Genomic DNA, 16087 nt, shown 5'->3' with positions numbered 1-16087 from the left:
TCTGTTCATCACTTTTATTATTAAAATGAAAAAGACAGAAGACTTCCGTAGATAAAACAAAATCAGGACGTGTGTGCCCAACTGACACTGTCAAAGTAGTACAAACACCGTTCACCACCCCTCCAAGAAAAAAACAAAACAACCATTAATAACGATCCACTGCCTTCAAAAAGGAAACAGAAAAAAAAATAGAAACGGCTCCGTGGCCAGCTCAGCCTTTTAAGAGTTCATTTTCCTGTGATTAGAGGATTTCTCAGCACGACAATGACAGAGTCACCTCTCAGGAACATTTTAGAAATGTAGCGGTCCTTATTCACGGGCTTAGACTTCTTCTTTCCCTTCCCGCTCTTAGGAACTTCCGTCCACATCTCCTTCACGTTCTCCAACACCATGTTGCAATGCCTGAAATCACAGTGAGCAACAATATTAAAATACCACTACCAATTTTGTACCAACACATGTTTCTATTATTTTTGACAACCCCATTTTAGTCATCAGACAATGATAAATAACAAACTACCACCTTTCTTAAGCTCCTGTGGGGTAAAAATTTAATTCAAGACAAATTTATTAGCATGCATTTGCTTAAATTCATATCATGTCACTGTTTTCGATAATTACAGAAAAGCTGTTGATTTTACTCCAGGCCCAAAACCAGTAGTAGTCCAGGTTGCACCATATCATACACCCTTTAACTTCAATTGAAGTAGTATTATACTTTTTGTATAATATTGATTATAGAGTTGATTTGAAAATCAGAACTGTAATATTTAGTAATAATAAACCAGAACTTATGCTCAATTGTAAATACGAAGCCAGAGGAGGTATAATCCAGTGGCAAAGTAAGAAAGACATAAATAGTGTAATGGTGTCGTAAATTCCATATATCAAATTACCAAACCACAGTCAAACCAATATTACTAATTATACCTTCAAACCTGTTATTAAGTGACTAAGTGATTACCTGTCAAAAGCTTTGACTCTTCCGAGCAGCTTCTTGTTGTTGCGACAGTTTATGAGGACCTGAGTGTTGTTCTTGACTGACTGGGTGAGCACTGAGAGGGGGCCCGTGTTGAACTCCTCCTCCTCTCGCTTCTGGAGCTCTTCAGGGGTCATCTCGGACTTGGGCTTTGTTAACAGACTCCTGAAAATGAAACCAAACAATGGACATTTAGTTTTATGATCATGAAATAAATATGTATGTTATATGTGTGTTTTGTATTGTTTAATGGCTTTGTTGTAAAGCACTTTGGGTACCTTTTGAATATTGTAAAGGGATATACAAATTAACTTGATTTTTGATTCTGATGATAAAAATGGTATGTTAGAATTAGTATAGTAAGAATATTTAAAGAGTGAATATAGAAAGTCTACCGTTAAAACAGATGGATTTTGTCATTTGAAAAAAAAATCACACAAATAAATGCTATCTTAACTTTAAACATCATCACAACTTAATGTGAAACATGTAATGCTACTTTGTGACATATCACAGAGAAAAACATAGATATAAACTGTACACGCCTATACATCCTTTAACTACTACATACTTAAAGCAGCCTTTGATTTAATTACAACACTTTTGGGGCAAGAGCTCGGTGTATAGACTTGAGAATACTTTCCCACTTGTCTTTGTGTAATGTTCTAGGTGTCACTCTGTGCATGACTCTCTTCATCCTCCAATATAAAGTTTCAACAGGATTCAAATCCAAACCGATTGGTACTTGGAGCTATTCCTAACTCTTCTAATTTTTCTTAAGAGAAATCTTAGCTTATTATTTTAGTTGTATTGGTTCAGTGTAATTGCTTCATTAGTTTCAATTTAATGTGTAGTATTAAGAACAAAATCAAGTTTAAAAAACTCAATACTACAAAATCTAATAATACAGGAAGTCAACTAAAATAACGCTGGACCAATAACACAGTGAGTCCTATTCCCCCTTACTTTTCAAATACATTGTCTCAGCGTTCATCAGATTGTCATTATCGAGAGCACACACGCGATTAGCCAAGATTTTATTTAACGTAACACGTCCCTAATGTAAAGGGAATCACTTATACTAATTTATTGTATTCTAACCGTATTTTTTAACTTAAGATATGACGATACGGAGATTGTCTAGTTAATATTTTGTTCAGGCATTAAAAAGCCACCTAATCTGAAGAAAGAATACGCACGCTCACACTTTGTTTCGGGTTAGCATTTAGCTAACTAGTTTAGTTATTACCACAGCGACAGCATCTAATTGTTTCATTTGTACACCAAGACAGTCGTATGCATGCGTATTTTTAATGTCTTAATTAGACATGAGTAGTAACGTGGGCAGGTCTAACAGGAGAGTAAGGGCATACTAAAGACCAATCAACTCAACGTAACCGGCCTTAGCTGCTAAACGGCTAAAATGGTTAGCATTGTTAACCACTAACTGTTTCATGTTCAGACTTCAAGCACCAAAACAGAACATTCTTACAAACGCGGGTCGGTCAACATATATACTTACATGGTTGCTAATTTATTAAAAACGATTCCCCGGGTCTAAATCCTCTCTTCTCCACCGGTACCTTCGTTTCGAGGACGATTTTGCTTGGCTCGCGTGGACAGGGATACTTCCGGGTTAAGAAGTACGCGCTTCAAAATGTTACTATTACTTCCGGGTAAGTACAGTCTCACAATTCACCGACATACGAAAACGCCGCATTCGCTATGTCACAAAAAACCTATACGCAATGACAACTCCATATTTTCTATTTGTTTTAGTGGAAAGAACAACTTATTTCATACCATACTATCTCCAACTGTACAACAGCTCACATTTCTGTAATAGTTAACTCCATGTTATCCATGTTAATGGACACTATTGTACGTGATCATTCATATGTATCTATTTTTTCTTCTGTCTCTGTTTCTTGTACATTCCTCATATGCTAATTTGGCATTATTTTTTTTTGCTTACACTATTTTCTATTTTGTTTTTTACTATATATAATTGTATTTGATTTTAGTCTTATTTAACTTATTTTACTTTATCATTCTTTTTTTTTTTTTTTTTTTTTAAAAAAAAAGGAAAATAAGTAAATTTGGGCACATTGTTGTTGTCTTCTGTTTAGTCCTGGGTCTCAGTGTTGTGTTCTGTACACTTCACTTTGTACAATAGCAAACAAATTAGGGATAGCAGTGATTTTCATTGAAAAATTGCAGACTTTTTGCACGTTTTGCAAATCCATACAGCAGCCCATATTAGACCATCTGGCGGACCATGTTTGGCCCGCTGGCTGTATCTTTGACACTGTTTATTTTCTTCAGTGGGTTGTGCATCTTGTACCAAAGTCTTAAATACATTTTGCACAATACAATGCCCAATAAAATCTGCCAAATACTTTACATTACTACATTGCATTACTACATTAAATATATTCATATTTGCAAATATATTAACACTTAAGTAAATAACATATAGGTCTAATAGGATATTTTTACAAGTCAGGATTGTGTTTTAGATTAATTTATAAGATTATGACAACTTATTCAAATACCACAGGCTGGTAATTGGATGACTGATTTGCACAGTTAAGTGGTTAAATTTATTAATTTCTCAATTTAGCAATTGTACAGTTTTAGGATGTGTTGCCTTATAAACTGCATGCTTTTCTACTACTGCTTAAGGACCTGTCACAGGAAAAGTATAATGCAGGGGGAGCAGCCAGACGGACACCACAAAACCAAACAGTAAAGTCTTTGTTTTGCTCTTAAACGCAACATGAACGAACTGGGGAAAATGTGCGTGTCTGTGTGTGTGAGAGACAGGGATGTATGCTACATTATCTAAGCAGCAACAGCGAGACACTGAGAGATTGGCTTTCTGGCAAGAGACAGACAGACGCCTATGGGTGTTCAACCCACCCACCTTAATTCAAAGGGTGGCACATCTACCTGTGGAAACCACTTGCTGCAGATAATGGCAGCCTGTGTGCTGTTGAGAGAGGCGAGTGTGTGGGATTGATTTCCAGAGCTGTGCTATATCTTTATGAAGCACACCTAGCCCAGCCAAAAGACTTGTATCTTAAACTGTGGGGGTAAAATGAGCTCACCACTACCTACATAGTGAAGAGAGCACAGATTAACTCAGCGACCATTAAACCAGACGAATGTGATTACATTTTCAAAGCTCTCCCTTTGTACCATTAGTGCTCAATGTCTTGCTTTGAGACTATGCAGAAATGATTTGGCCGGCAGAGGGCTTAAAAACTTTATTTTATAAAAATGAATGTGCTTACCAGATGGAACAGAGGAAAAACTACTGACTGATGACAGTGTTCAGCAATTTTACAGTTTCATAGACACTGATCTATTTGATTGGGGAGCAAAGCAACGACAGGAAAACAGGACGCCTGTCCTCAGCACATCATCAGGTTCAACATATAGGGCACAGTAATTGCATGTTTTTCATATGTGACATTTTTCATTTTTTCCCAATGAGCTTTGAGGAAGAACAAATAAAATACTAATCAGTAAATTTCCTCCCCATCACCGTTCCATTCCTTGTCCCCCATATCCCCTTTATACAATTTATGCGCAGTTAGCTTGTTATTGTAACTATTACAAAGTTTGTCTTTGTATTTTATTTTAAGTGATTTCTGTATTTCAGCACCGATAGATATCAGGATCAACTGGTAAAATCAGAGGCATTATTTAGGAGGATGATTTATAGCTCCGTTGTTAGCTGTCAAAGTAATTTATTACAGCAACAGCAAACTATCTTCTTACTTCTGCCTCGGGATATAAACGCATGCTTTGCGATTTAAACCTGTTGAATCACAGCTTTGCCTCTCTCTAAGCTGCGACCGCAATTACTAATGAAACTATTACTATCTTGCTGTCCAGACTGTGAGTTTGCCAACAGGGAAGTTACTTGATCCAGCCCAGTCTGCTTTAACCACAGGCGGCTGGATGTGACTGGGCTTGGAGAGGTGGCGGGCTGGGGTCTTTTGACATAAAGAACCCTTTGTTTCACAGAGGCAGCCGTCCAGAAAGCTGCTCTAATCTGTATCTCCATACATCTATTTTTATTAATTTGTACCGAGAGCATGGGGGGAGAGCGGAGGGTGAGGGAAAGTTTAACAGGCAGTGATGTCAACGCCGGATGAAACACAAGACAGATCAATAAGATCTGCAGGAAATGTCTACCTGTTGAAGTTACATCACAGTCTGCGCGCTGTTTCAACATGATATTTGCTCGAGAAACATTCTGCAGCGCAGTTGAGCCCCGAAAAAAAAAGCTCTTATCACATCACCTCCATAAAAGAAAGCCGTCTGCTTTACACTTAGTACAATTTCAAGTATATCTTCAAAAAAAAGAAGAAGAAAAAAAAACGTTAAAAATTTACACATAACGATTTTAATTCAGTCTATCTGTAGTCCATTGTTGCAGGCTCAAATCTCCAGAGTGAGACATGTAATAACACAGCCAAATAAGAACAATCAACAACAGTAGGTTTTAATGAGGTGAAAAGAAAACACAATTAAAAATGCATTATTTATCGTTTAATTACATGTAAGGTAATTAAAATAGGAATATAATTTTTTTGGTTGCAACATTAACCAAATCGAAGACAATAAATGCAGCAAATGGGCCGTTTAGGTGTCATTTAACATTATTTTTACGCACCTCTAAACTCTTGTTTTTAAACGATTTAAGCCATTTGGACTGCAACTTTATTTCATTGTTTAGTTTTAAAATTAAGTTAGAAGGGACGTTTGCTCGACCATGCGCCCTCATGTCATAGCTAACTCACAAACTTCAAAAACAACATGTAGATTTTAAATGAGTTGGTTAACATGCTGGATACAATGAATCAATTCAGAAATAGAAATAGAAGTTATTGTTATTATTTTTTATTCCATTTCATTTTTAAATTTTGCATTCGATGAATGTCTTAGGCCTAAAACAGTGACATGCGCGCAAACATCACTTATCCATAGGTGCGTAGGTGGAAACATTAAAACGGTGTTTTTTAAAAGATGGATACTTTCAGAGCTGATATAAATCCTGCGGCCATTTGATCTGAGAATGATTCTTTGGCCATGTAACTGGTATAACTGCCTTAAATAGAGTGAGGAGCAAATATTTTCCCACTTGTTTTGGAAATAAGTATCTTATAATAAGCATTCGGTTAAATTTCTATGCGTAAACACGCGTAGTTTACACATTATGCCAGTTTTTAGTATTTAAACACAAATGCCTGGATAAAAATTATGTTTCGTCACACCGCCCATTTCCGTTTAGATAATTTCCAATGTAGAACGACATATGAATGGCATATTGGACGGGATAACAAGAATTTCAGGAAGTCCACAATCCATTGGTCTGTTTCTATATGTATTTCTCTAAACCCTACAGCAACGTTTAAAATCTCACATCGAGTATTATGTTAATCTATTTCTCTATATTCCAAGACGAATGAGGGCTTGAGCTGACTTGAGGGCAGTAATTTGGAAAGTCACTACAGCATCCCCCGAAGTCTGAGTGACCGTTCTTGGATAAAAACTGTCCTGGAGACGCTTTGGAGGTGGCGCACTCCTCCTGGCACGGACTGAACGCGGCGGCACATGGTATTTGGTGAGAGTAAAAGAGGCTGGCTTGTCCAGAGATCATATTAAAAGAGCAGGGATCCGACAGAGGCAGCGTGCATGCAGGGATGGATGTGGAGAAGGCGGTGCAGGCAGTGCCAATCTGATGGCGACGGGACTGCGCGCAACTGACTCCGATGTAAGACATCTCCTGATGCGTTTGTACGAAGCGGTCGGGGTCTGCAGCGCTCGCACTCAACCGGGCGCGCTGTGAAACGACCGATGTGGCATGGTTGGAGAAGCGGGGATGGGAACCCAAATAAGTCCCTGCGCCAAGGTGCGTGCGCACTGGTGTTTGGAGAGGTAGAAACGGCGGAACCGGCCAGTAAAACGAACTGGCAGCCGCCAAGGTAACACTGGTTGCAGTGCTGGATGACATAAGACGACCTCCTCCCCTTTTTAGACCAAGTTTGGCCCTGGAGCCCGCTGCGGCCCTGCGTCGGAGTTTCCCAGATGTGCCACCTATGAAGACATCCTCGCTGCACGGGTCCAGCATCCAGTAGTTACCTTTACCTGGGTCATCGTAGTGGCGAGGCACTTTAACAAAACACTTGTTTAGACTCAAGTTGTGCCTGATTGAATTTTGCCACCCCTGTCTGTTCTGTCGGTAGTATGGAAAGTTGTTCATGATAAACTCATAGATGCCGTTGAGTGTGAGCCGTCGCTCGGGGCTTTGGCGGATCGCCATCATGATGAGCGCGTTGTAACTGAAAGGAGGCTTCTCTGGTTTGACGCTCTCTTCGGATCCTCCGGTTTTCTTGGATTCCCCCTTATTTCCCTCACGCTTTCCACTCACAATCACCGGCTTAGCGTCTACTTGAGTGAACGTTTTTGATTTTTTGCAGTTCTTCTCATTGTCAAAGTTTTGCTCCTGCCTGGATGTCTCGGGCTGAGCAGGGCGCAGTTTCTGGGACGGAGAAGGAGTTTCCTGCTCACCCAGCATTCCTTCTCGTCTCCACAACAGGCTGCTGATGCTGAAAGAGGACTTGTGGAATAGTCGGTTCGAAGTTTTCAAATCCTCCATCTCCCTCTCAAAGTTTACAGTCACTCCTGCTGTTGTCAGATGTGTCCTGAGATCACAAGAGAGCGCGTCACTGGACCCACAGACTAAAGATGCGCCGAATGGAAGTGGTGAGGAGCCACAGACTCACTGGCCAGACAGCAAATGCGCATGATCACTGCAGCTCAGGACTCGTCACCTGCAAAAAGTAGTGCATTACTTTGTCACTGGATGTAAGAATGAACTGTCTCGGGGATAATTTGCGCACGACCCCACTACTCTGGAGCGGATCCACTGTAAAAATATAATTATTCACTTTACTTCAATCAAAGACAGCCTGACACGCAGAGAGTTTTATTGGCCCTCTATGTTCTCTATTGAGAAATAACTCGCAGGTAAACTTAATAATAATTGAAAAACAACAGAATACGCCGTTATACCAAACAAAACGCGCTCACCATGCAAACCGCCATGCTATGAGACGTTTGAACCAGGGCTGAAATTAGTGAGCTGTCGATCTGTCTGACTGATAGTTGAACTCTCGGGTGCAATTATAACACTTCCGTGACTGATGAAACTCGATATTCTCACACGCACCTTGCCTCCTGGGCTGGCCTCCTCCTATAGTTTTCTCTTTCTGCGCACCTTAAACTACATCACGATTTTGGCAAAATGCCAATCAAAAGAAAGATGTAGCTTGAGTGATTTGCCCAAAAGTGAAATGCAGTGGAGGCCTGAATGAATAGAAATACAGGGTTTATTTCTTGTGCATTTTCGACCAGACAGAAAACGGGGCCAAGCATCTATGTTCAAAATAAAGATTGCTTCGATATTATTTTAGCATAAAGCCATTTAATATGGTTTTCACCCGGGGCAAATTTGTTTTTAGTCCAAAATTAATCTATGTAATGTTTCTATGTCCTGGTTTACATTACTAAAATATTACAGGAAAATAATATTTCTCTCCAAGATGTCAGTAATTTAAACCAGTAGGCTAATTTAAAATACGTGAATTTAAATAAACAGCGCTATGTTTCTTATCTAGTATGGGTATTCCAGACAATATAAGAATGTAGCTGGAATGGACTTATAATTAATCATTGTGAGTCTGTGAGTTTGAAGGCAGAAAGACGAATTTATGGGGTTGATTTTCAAATGAGAAAATAATCCTAGATAATGTTCTTCTGTCTTATTACCTTACCAATAGAAATCAAAACCAAACTCTCCACAGCACACTTGTTGGCAGTAGAATACAAACTGTATTCATGGAGGGTTACTGAGTGATGTTAATGCAGTCCTGTCTATTCTTTCCGCAAAAAGGGTTTAGCCAGAAAAAAGTGAAACATGTGAGTGTTGAGTCAGGGTCTTGTGGTATAATATATTGTACATGGGGCAGCATTAATTAAAGTATCACCACTCATGCTTATTTTGTATCTGGGGCCCTATTACGCTTGATGACATCAGAATAAGAAAGAGGAGGATATATCTCCACCTAAAGGTTTAGATGCATGTGCCAGTTTTAGGTTTTGTAAGGATACTGTTACACAGGAAAACTCCTGAAAAGAGCAAGGGAAAGTTAGTGCCGTGATATCTGTTCTGATACTTAAACTGACAAGTGCATGGCTCAGAAACTGCAGGATATACACACCTTTAGGTTCTCTCTATTGGACATAAATAAATAAATAAAAATAACAGAAGAAAGAAGTCACTTTACAGTAGTACATGAGAAGTTGTTCATGTTTACTCATTGTTATCAATCAGATCAACAGTTAAACTGGGTATTTCCCTGTTCCAGATGCCAGACGTAATAAACAGAACCAGACACATACAGTATAATCTGTTATATCTTTATCTTTTAGTTAATTTGATAGAAGGTCTTCTCAATATATATATATATATTATATTATGTGCTGCACAAGAGAACACTTGTTGGGAATGTTTCTGTCTGTGCAGAAAGCATGCATTGTTGTCTCAACACTTATAAAATCTTTCTCTTGATCTTTTCCTCTGCTCTGTATTAGATTCTACATCTTGTTTATTTTTCCATAGTGATTATGATTAATTTTCTTTTGGAAAGACATCTGCCGGTGAACATTTTGACCAATTTGATCATTATATGATTAGTCTAAAGCATTTGTAACCCAGATGATGGCATTTTTTTGTTCTGTTCCTCACCACAGAGCAAAAGGATAATATCTTTTGAGATGATTCAAATAATCACAATATTTCTAACAAAAACTAGTATTTATTTCCAAAAGGAACAAAAATCATCAAGTTCACATTTTATGTGTTTTAAACCCCTAATAACATTATCAAGCCAAGCTGTCATTAAATATTGCTCTCCATACTAACGCACCATGCATTTAACTAAAAACTCGCTACACATTGGAAGAATGTATTTAAATAATAATAAAACAAAACAAACAAACAAACAAAAAAACTAACTGACAAAACACATTTAAGTACAATGGTTACAGAATGTAGCTGTAAAAAGAAGCCTTTGGGTCTCACCCCATGTGATGGCTCCCCCTGCTGTAAGAGACACATGTGACAAGCTGCGCCCTCTTTCTGTATAGCTTAATATAATTAAGAGGACCCACGTTAAAGTGAAACAAACAAAAAAATAACAAAGTACTATAAATAAAATAAAATTTCAACTATAAAGCTAGAATTTCCCACCATGTGAGATTTACGTTGAGCTCCTCAGTTGAGGCAGTGCAGCGTAAAGGTTTTCTCCTGGACATTCTGTGGTTCCTACATCTCTGTGTCCACACAGGACAAACTGTGGTTGTAAGAAGCCCTGGGAAACTCCAGACTGCAGCAGCTGTTTGACTGAGGTTAATGCCTGTGTGCTCGGGGTATCATCTGAAATCAAAAGAAAAGTCACACCACCATCATCACCACTGTTTGTAATGTTTATTTGTGTTTAGTGCGTACTTTATCTGTATTTTGTATTCCCTAATTTATCATCCGCCATTTCCTCCACAATAAATCATGTTATAGTTCCTGTTTAAAGTTTACTCACTTTTACTGCACAAACCCATCTGTATAATGTGTTCATAGTGCCTCAATCAATCATTGTCTATATCTTGTTCACTCACCTGTGTATATGCTCTCACCTGTACATAGGTTTCCATGTGTAAGTATATGCTATAAAAACAACCTGTACCGTACCATATGTATGTGTACAGCACTTTGGCCAACTGTGTTGTTTTTAAAGTGCTTTATAAATAAAGATTGATTGATAGATACCACTTATGTGGTGTCTTCTAGATGTACAATGTGATGTGTTGTTCTCACAAACGAAAAGGAGTACTTACTGTTGAAGTTGCCCATGAAAGCAATCCCGACTGAGTCACTGTTGTGACCTTTGGCATGAGCTCCTACTACACCCCAGCCACGCCCCTCAAACACGGTGCCATCTCCTCCGACGAGAAAGCTGCAACACACAAAATTTATGGTTGAAGATTTTATAGAGCCAATTTGACACATCTGAACTCTGAATTCACCAGCTGCACTCACTTATATCCAATGTCATCGAAGCTTCTCTCGTTCATATGCATTCTCTGAATGTCGACCAGGTGTCTCTTACACTGTGACAGTCCTCGGCAGCTCTGGAGTGCAGTGTGGTGTATAATAACTCTCCGGGCAGAGTCTTTCATTGTTTGCCTTTGGCGAGGGAGTTCAGCTCCCCACTCTTGTCTTGACACAACTGGAAAGTCATTTTGAAAATCATATTCATTAGTTGGCATGAAATATCATCAGAATAATCAACATGTACAGCACTAAGCTGTTTGTTTTCATACCTTGCTGGTCCATGACTCCACACACAGAGGCTACTGGTGACTGATCCACATCAGACTGAACACCTCGCTTATCAAAGAGTCAGTTTCAGGGGGTGTGGTCATGGAAAGTACACCTTCTCTGCTGTTTGTTGCTGGATACCACGTTAATGAGCCACGTTTTTTTCCAGGTGGAGTAAATAGTCAACAGTTGCTCAACCTGCTGTTTGGAATGTACATGTTTGAAAAAGGAGGAAGTGGAATCAAACTCTGTGTGAATACATTGCGTGGTGAGAAAACCTGTGATACTTCTCTCATGCATGTCAAACTTCTTCAAAAACCAGGAAATCAGTAGTGTCTGTATTGTAATACGAAGTAGCCGCCATGCTTTTTAGGAAAGAGGATACAAGACAACCTGAAGAAGCTCAGGCTACCATGAGCTTAGACACTTAATTGAACTTACAGTATGTTTGTGGAGATAGCTAGGCTGCTATCACACGCAGATTGTCGAACCAAGAACCTTCTCATCATATGTACATGGACGTTGTTTTGTATGACTAGCCTAGATGTTCAATCAGCTGGAACATGTTGTTCATATTTATATTAACTATGTATATATTATCACTGTGAGTGTGAGTCTGTGTGTGTGTGTGTGTGTGTGTGTGTGTGTGTGTGTGTGTGTGTGAAAGGAAGGCAGAAAGAAACATTTTCTTGGATTTTCAAATGAAAGAATGACTCTAGATGATTTTATTTTCTTACCAATATATATTAAAACTAAACTCTCCACAGCACACTTGATGGCAGTAGAGTACAAGCTGTATTCATGGAGCGTTGCTGAGTGACATTAATGCAGTGTCTATGTATTCAACAGAAACGGTTGAGCTGGACGAGAGTGAAACATGACATAGGGTGTGCTGAGTCAGAGTCCTGTGGCATAATGTCATTAGTCACCACATATGCTTGTTATAAAAAAAAATACTTGTTTTTGGTGTGGTTTTGTAAGGATACTGCAAGATCTTTGGATATTTATCTTTTCTCGCTATTTGATTCAACAACCTATTTTGTTTACAACTTTTTTTTCATTTATTTTATTTTTTAATTATGTATTTATTTCTTTTTTTGCAGAGGCACCCTGAAGACAACTGCAGGAAAACAAAGATCTTTAAATGACAGATAAAAACCACTGACAGGAGAAGTAAATAACATTGACCATCTTGTGACATTTCAGTGTTCTGCTGGGAAACTTTTGGACCCGTTTCTGATGTGGACGTTACTTAGGCATGTACCCCCCACGTAGACCAGACCAGACACCCCCACCCCACAGCAATGACACCCAGCAGGATGCAGCCTGATACAGAAACAAAAATGGTTTAGGAACAACCCAAGAACTCATGAAGCATAGCACAAGATGTTAACCTGGCCTCCAAATTCACTAGATCTCAAACTGATCAAGTATCTGTGGGATGATCCACAGAGGCCCCTCCCCTCAACCAATAGGACCCAAAGACCCCACTAACAACTTTGTGTTACCAGACACCACAGGACACCCTCAGAAGACCCATGTCCATTCTCTGATGAGTTACAACTGTTCTGGAGACACAAGGCAGACCTGCACAATATTAGGTCATAATGTTATGCCTGATCAGTGTATATTGTGTTTGATGAATCACAACCTCATGTGTTTGTGATCCAGATGGTGAAAAAAAAAGAAAAGATTACTAGCTTATTAGCTTTCACAAATAAAATAATCACAACTAGTATTTATTTCCAAGAGGAAGACAACACTAATGTAACTAAGAGAGGACCCATATTGACATGTAAAACAAAGAAGAAGAAATCCTGTCACCCTGTTCATTCTGTACCTGGGATTGTATGTTGTTGAATGTCTGTGTGCCACTGAAGGTCTTGATAGACGACAGATGACACATTTACATTGAGCTCCTCAGTTCAATCAATTAGTCAGTCGTTGCAGTGCAGCGTAAAGGTTTTCTCCTGGACATTCTGTGGTTCCTACATCTCTGTGCCCAGACAGGACAAACTGTGGTTGTAAGAAGCCCTGGGAAACTCCAGACTGCAGCAGCTGTTTGACTGATGTTATTGCCTGTGTGCTCGGAGTCTCATCTGAAATCAGAAGGAAAGTAGCACCATCATTACAACCTTCTAGATGTACAACATGATGTGTTGTTCTCACAACACAAAAGGAGTACTTACTGTTGAAGTTGCCCATGAAAGCAATCCCGACTGAGTCACTGTTCTGCCCTTTGGCATGAGCTCCTACTACACCCCAGCCACGACCCTCAAACACGGTGCCATCTCTTCCAACAAGAAAGCTGCAACACACAAAAATGTATGGTTGACGATTTTATAGAGCCAATTTGACACATCTGAACTCTGAATTCACCAGCTGCACTCACTTATATCCGATGTCGCCAAAGTTTCTGTTAATGTGGTCTCTCTGAATGCTGATAAGGTGTCTCTTACACTCTGTCAGTCCTCGACAGCTCTGGCCTGCGGTGTGGTGTATAATAACTCTCCGGGCAGAGCCTCTCATTGTCCGCTTATGGCGAGGGAGTTCAGCTCCCCACTCTTGTCTTGACACAACTGCAGAGCATTCTGAAAAAATCAAGATGTTGATCAGAATGATCAACATGAGCCGCACTAAGCTCAAACCTTGCCGGTCCATGAGTCCACACACAGAGGTTACTGTTGACTGATCCACATCAGACTGAGCAGTTATCAAAAAGTCAGTTTCAGGGGGTGTGGTCATGGACAGTCCACCTTCTCTGCTGTTGTTGGATACCACGTTAATGAGCACACATGTTATTTTCCAGCTGGCTGAGTAAATACTCAACAGTTGCTCAACCAGCTGTTTGGAGGATACACATTTGAAAAAAAGAGGAAGTGGAATCAAACTCCGTCTGAATACATTGCGTGGTGAGGAAAACTGTGATACTTTTCTCACGCACTACTTCAAAAACCACAGTAAAAGTCATGGGAGTTTTAGGAGGAATCAGTAGTGTCTGTTTTGTAATACTAGAGTTCTGTGGCATAATGTAGTCTATATGTAGCAGTATTAGTCAACACATATGCTTTTTATAAAAAAAATACTTGTTTTTGTTGTGGTTTTGTAAGGATACTGTAAGATCTTTGGATATTTATCTCTTCTCGCTATTTGATTCAACAACCTGTTTTGTTTACAACTTTATTTTTTTAATTATGTATTTATTTCTTGTTTCTTGCTTTCATACCTAGTTTGTTGTACTAAAACCAGGAACCTTGTCATCATGGTCATCATACGTGTATACGTTGTTTTCTCGCATAGCCTAGATGCTCTATCTGTCATGTTACATACTGAATCAAAACAAAATATAGTGGGGAAACAAGTTTAGTTGGGTCATGGTATATCCATAAAAACAAAAGTATCTGGACTCGTTGAGTTTAGTTGAAGATGTTTCACCACTCATCCATTTGACCTGTTCTAAAAGACTACTGATAGGGAGTTTAGGCTGGGGACATCTGTGGGTGATGTCCACCTGAAACTCACATGACTAGAGTTTGGTAACAACACTGACCTGTAATTAGAGGATGATGTACAGATCAACACAGATATACCCAGGTGGTGTCTTGTTTTTCACAATTAGTAGTTTTCTACTGAACTATTAACAGCCACAAACTCCAAAATGGAAATGTGTTTGGGGTGGATGTCTTCCTTTACTCCTCTTTCAAAACACCTGTCTTGGCTAAAATGTTGATAGTGTTGTCATCAAAAGAGTTTCTTGGTGGAGTAAGTCTCCATCTAAGAGCAGGATCTCCTCATGGAGTAAAAGTTGGGGCTTTGTTTTTTTTTTTTTTTTTTTTTTACAAAAACAACTTAAGCACACTTAACAAGCTTGGTTACTTAACACAGCTGACAGATGGTCTTTGAACAGTATGTGCCTGAAGTGACGCGCTGCACACACACACAAATGTATCGTACCAGTTTTAAATATCTTGGGGTATAACTTGATGACGATTTGTCTTTTAAATTCCATACTGAAAATTCTTTCCAAAAGAATGAGTTTGGATTTTAGAAATAAGTCCTGCTTTATTCTGAAGACCAGAAAGAGATTGATCTCTGCTATGATTTTTACCACTTCATGATTATGGAGATCTACTCTTTATGAATACATCTGGCCACTCTCTGCACATGCTGGATACTGTTTATAGCAATGCTTTGATTTCATTACAAACTGTAAAACTCTCACTCACCAGTGTACTCCTTACTCAAGGGCTGGGTGGCTGTCTTTGACCGTGCAGAGACTCAGTTACTGGTACCTATTGGTCTATAAAGTCATTCTGGGTGAACAGCTACGTTACATGTCCAATTTAATATTGCAGAGATTTGCTTCTGTACCTTCAGATCTCAAGATTTTATTTTATTGTCTGTCCCACATGCACAGACTGAATTGAGAAAGCACTATGGAGATTGAATCACTTGGCACTTTCTATGCATCTAGGCCTTTACTGGTTACATCTTATAGTTTTAGATGTTTATGTTTTGGTTTTATGTCCTGTCTATTCATTGTAATATTGGCCAGGTCTCCCTTGCAAAAGAGATCACTGATCTCAATAGGACTAACCTGGTTAAATATAGGTAAAAAACAAACAAACAAACAAAAACTGCTGCTTCAAATTTGG

The 16087-nt window shown here is 39.0% G+C and overlaps 4 protein-coding genes across 4 annotated transcripts; all 4 read right to left on the bottom strand.

The window, feature by feature from the left end:
- On the bottom strand, nucleotides 1-2635 carry snrpd2 (small nuclear ribonucleoprotein D2 polypeptide). The gene is made up of 3 exons (XM_047593216.1): nucleotides 2502-2635; nucleotides 965-1144; nucleotides 1-402 (listed from the first exon to the last, which is right to left on the bottom strand). Coding segments are annotated over exons 1-3 (357 nt in total). The 5' UTR covers nucleotides 2504-2635; the 3' UTR covers nucleotides 1-227.
- Nucleotides 2636-5386: 2751 nt separating this feature from the next.
- foxg1c (forkhead box G1c) lies at nucleotides 5387-8551 on the bottom strand. Its single transcript, XM_047594550.1, has one exon. The coding sequence runs from the start codon at nucleotides 7650-7652 to the stop codon at nucleotides 6435-6437; it is 1218 nt and encodes a 405-aa protein (XP_047450506.1). The 5' UTR covers nucleotides 7653-8551; the 3' UTR covers nucleotides 5387-6434.
- A 1302-nt stretch (nucleotides 8552-9853) lies between these two features.
- Nucleotides 9854-12606, bottom strand: LOC125013055 (peptidoglycan-recognition protein SC2-like). Its single transcript, XM_047593346.1, has 4 exons — nucleotides 11435-12606; nucleotides 11151-11340; nucleotides 10949-11067; nucleotides 9854-10493 (listed from the first exon to the last, which is right to left on the bottom strand). Exons 1-4 carry the CDS (start codon nucleotides 11445-11447, stop codon nucleotides 10318-10320), a joined length of 498 nt encoding a protein of 165 aa, XP_047449302.1. The 5' UTR covers nucleotides 11448-12606; the 3' UTR covers nucleotides 9854-10317.
- Nucleotides 12607-13097: 491 nt separating this feature from the next.
- LOC125013054 (peptidoglycan-recognition protein SC2-like) lies at nucleotides 13098-14127 on the bottom strand. Its single transcript, XM_047593345.1, has 3 exons — nucleotides 13825-14127; nucleotides 13622-13740; nucleotides 13098-13531 (listed from the first exon to the last, which is right to left on the bottom strand). The coding sequence occupies exons 1-3, from the start codon at nucleotides 14091-14093 to the stop codon at nucleotides 13362-13364; spliced, it is 558 nt and encodes a 185-aa protein (XP_047449301.1). The 5' UTR covers nucleotides 14094-14127; the 3' UTR covers nucleotides 13098-13361.
- Nucleotides 14128-16087: the final 1960 nt, after the last annotated feature.

This window comes from Mugil cephalus, chromosome 9 (assembly GCF_022458985.1).
Source record: "Mugil cephalus isolate CIBA_MC_2020 chromosome 9, CIBA_Mcephalus_1.1, whole genome shotgun sequence".
NCBI lineage: Eukaryota > Metazoa > Chordata > Actinopteri > Mugiliformes > Mugilidae > Mugil > Mugil cephalus.
This window is presented reverse-complemented; position numbering and strand designations above follow the sequence as displayed.